We start from the raw sequence: 3,182 nt of genomic DNA, 5'->3' as shown, positions 1-3,182 counted from the left end.
CAACGCAACATTTTATCTAGAAATGCACACTGGACTCCGAATGATCTCCTGTGGAAAAGCGCTGGATTGGCTGAGATCATCCGTCTTGATGATCTCAGCCAATGTAGTGATGGCAGCCCAGAAACATCAATAGTCTTCAATTAATTATGCAACACAGTGTCGGGGTATTGTTGTGGGTACAAGGTTAATATACCACTGCTTGAGGTTAATACAGAAGTTGAAGCGTTTATAAATAGAGTTTATTTAATTTTCTGAATTCATTCAAAGATTTCATGTCAAAATGTGATTTATAGAACATGTTAGGGTTTAGGGTTGGACATATGGCATGGTATAGGGTTAGTTTTAGGAGGGGCTCGGAACATTGGAACAAATTCCTCTGGCTCTGGAACAAAGTATTTGAATTGCTTCCCCATTTGTCAAGATGAAATGTCACTTTTATAATGTCTTTTCTACAGTACTGGAAAAATCACTTGATTATGTTTGCACAAATTCTATTGGCTTCCAAATGTTATTTTAACATTATAAGGAACTTTGCCAACCAATAAAAGCCTGCTTAAAGAGCACTTATCTAATCGTAAGAGGCACTTTAATAGTGAACTAGTGGCACAGTACCAACGACAGCAGACTAAGAACTTGTCTGACGGAACAATGGGTGAAAAAGAATCAGGCACAACTCCTTGTGAACTAGGTAAGTGCATAGGGTTCTAAGGGATAAAGAATGGAAATAATAAATAAAGAATGGAAATGACTTTACAGAGACACCTATCCATCATCCCATCATTTACAATATTTATTTTCTACAGATAATTTTTTACTTTGCAAATTTGAATGTTTTGGTTACACTGTAGAATGCTTCTTGTGTCCTCATGTTATACATTAAATCTAAATAGAATGAAACTTAATCTTGTAGTATGTGTATGTGTGTTTATTACAGCACAAAACTCAAGTTTCTAAATAAAATGTTTGATCCCACATTAACATTAAGCCATTTCAGTATCCGATTTAATCATTATACTTGCTAAGTAATTTGAATAACCTGTTTTAATCTGATTTAAGTACCCATAGAACATGTTGCGTAAATTGAAATTATGAAGGAAGTAGTCCATTCCTCCGGCATACAAAACAGGTTTAATATATATTCGGTAGTCCAGGCCAGTTCGGTAGTCCTGGGTTTTTACCCCTACCTGTCACAGGTCCCTCATTCCAGGACCCTATTTAATCTTGCCCTGCAAATAACCCAGAAGGGAGCATTTCCCAAGTAAGAGCAGTCATTAGGCTGCTAGAGGAGGACCTGCCAAGAATGGGGTACATTGACGTTTTGACAGGCTTATGCAATATATGATCATATACTTTGACTAAACCCTCATTATTTTTGCCCAAATGAGGAGTTTTTCAAGAAGACTATTGCATTCAGTGAGCTTTGAATTTTCTGTTTAGTGAATGAGTGAGTGCACTGAATGAGGTATGTTGTATTAATTGGCCCCTGCAGCACCCTTATAAGTATGTATGTTTAGCTGAATGCCTGTATATATTTGAAACCAGAACGTGCATAAATCGGGTGCTGCTGGGGGCCAATTTATGTGTGTAGCAGGCTTATGCAATGTATGATCATATAAAGTAACTAAACTCCCATTATTTTTGTCTAGATTAGGTGTTTAACCCCTTAAGGACACATGACATGTGTGACATGTCATGATTCCCTTTTATTCCAGAAGTTTGGTCCTTAAGGGGTTAAAAAACAAAACAAAAACCTAGCAAAATATGTCAACATTGATGTTGCAGTTTAGTTGATAAGTGAGTGTGATGGATTTTGTGTATTATATATATATATATATATATATATATATATATATATATATAAAAACAAATGAGTGGTTGTTATATATATTGTGATAAGGTGAATGGGGTAGTCTGTGAGGGAGTTTATATTTTGACTGAATTGTTCAGAGAGGCATATGATTTTTAACCCCAGGGGGAGTGTGTGTTTCTGTGTGTATATAACCGAAATGAATATTTAGTTATGGGCCCCTGGGGTGGGGCATTTGGAGAGCAGGGTGGGCCAGTGCTCCACTCCGCAGTTTAGTGGTTTTCTTGGGAGACATAGATCCAGGCCAGGGTTTTTGGACTGTCTCCAACAGGGGCGGACTGACCGGTCGGGCACTTCGGACATGGTGGCCGGGTGGCACACTCTGAGGGGGCCGGCCGCATTTAGGGCCGGCCCTTTAAATGCTGCAGCCGCCTGAGCGCTCTGTAAAGCACAGCTTCCCCCCCCCTCCCCTGTAGCGTGGCCGAGCTGCTCTCCGGTCCACGGTGCCCGGCGCGGAGTTTCTGTTTCCTGTACCCGGTCGGACTGACAGGAAGTGCACACTGAGTGTGCACATTCCTATCACTCCGGCCGGGCACCGCGGACCGGAGAGCAGCTCGGCCACGCTACAGGGGAGGGGGTAAGAAGAAGGGGAGGGGGTAAGAAGAAGGGGAGGGAGGGGGTAAGAAGAGAGGGGGGAGTAAAAAGAGGGGGGAGGGAGTTAGAAGAGGGGGGTAAGAAGTGGGGGAAGGGGTGTAAGAAGAGAGGGAGGGCGGAGTAAGAAGGGGGTAAGAAGAGGGGGAGGGGAGTAAGAAGAGAGGGAGGGGGGAGTAAAAAGAGGGGGAGGGGGCTAGAAGAGGGGGGTAAGAAGAGGGGGAAGGGGTGTAAGAAGAGAGGGAGGGCGGAGTAAGAAGGGGGTAAGAAGAGGGGGAGGGGAGTAAGAAGAGAGGGAGGGGGAGTAAGAAGGGGGTAAGAAGAGGGGAGTAAGAAGGGGGTAAGAAGAGGGGAGTAAGAAGGGGGTAAGAAGAGGGGGAGTAAGGAGGGGGAGGGGGAGTAAGAAGAGGGGGAGGGGGTAAGAAGAGAGGGAGGGGGGAGTAAGAAGGGGGTAAGAAGAGGGGAGTAAGAAGGGGGTAAGAAGAGGGAGGAGTAAGAAGGGGAGGGGGGAGTAAAAAGAGGAAGGGGGAGTAAGAAGAGAGGGAGGGGGGAGTAAGAAGGGGGTAAGAAGAAGGGGGTAAGAAGAGGGGGGAGTAAGAAGGGGACGGGGGAGTAAAAAGAGGAAGGGGGAGTAAGAAGAGGGGGAGGCGTGGAGTAAGAAGAGAGGGAGGGGGGAGTAAGAAGAGGGGGGAGTAAGAAGAGGGGGAGGGGGGAGTAAGAAGCG

General features: G+C 44.5%; 1 protein-coding gene across 1 annotated transcript in view; it reads left to right on the top strand.

The window, feature by feature from the left end:
• Nucleotides 1-590: 590 nt before the first annotated feature.
• SLC11A2 (solute carrier family 11 member 2) overlaps nucleotides 591-3,182 on the top strand; it is an 85,804-nt gene continuing 83,212 nt past the window's right edge. Inside the window, exon 1 of the mRNA XM_063427878.1 lies at nucleotides 591-688. Coding sequence (XP_063283948.1) covers nucleotides 649-688 — 40 coding nt within the window. The 5' untranslated portion in view covers nucleotides 591-648. The remainder of the gene's footprint in view (nucleotides 689-3,182) is intronic.

The sequence above is a fragment of the Pelobates fuscus genome, chromosome 1 (genome assembly GCF_036172605.1).
Source record: "Pelobates fuscus isolate aPelFus1 chromosome 1, aPelFus1.pri, whole genome shotgun sequence".
Classification (NCBI taxonomy): Eukaryota; Metazoa; Chordata; class Amphibia; order Anura; family Pelobatidae; genus Pelobates; species Pelobates fuscus.
The sequence above is the reverse complement of the archived record's forward strand: the minus strand, read 5'-3'. Positions and strand labels throughout refer to the sequence as shown.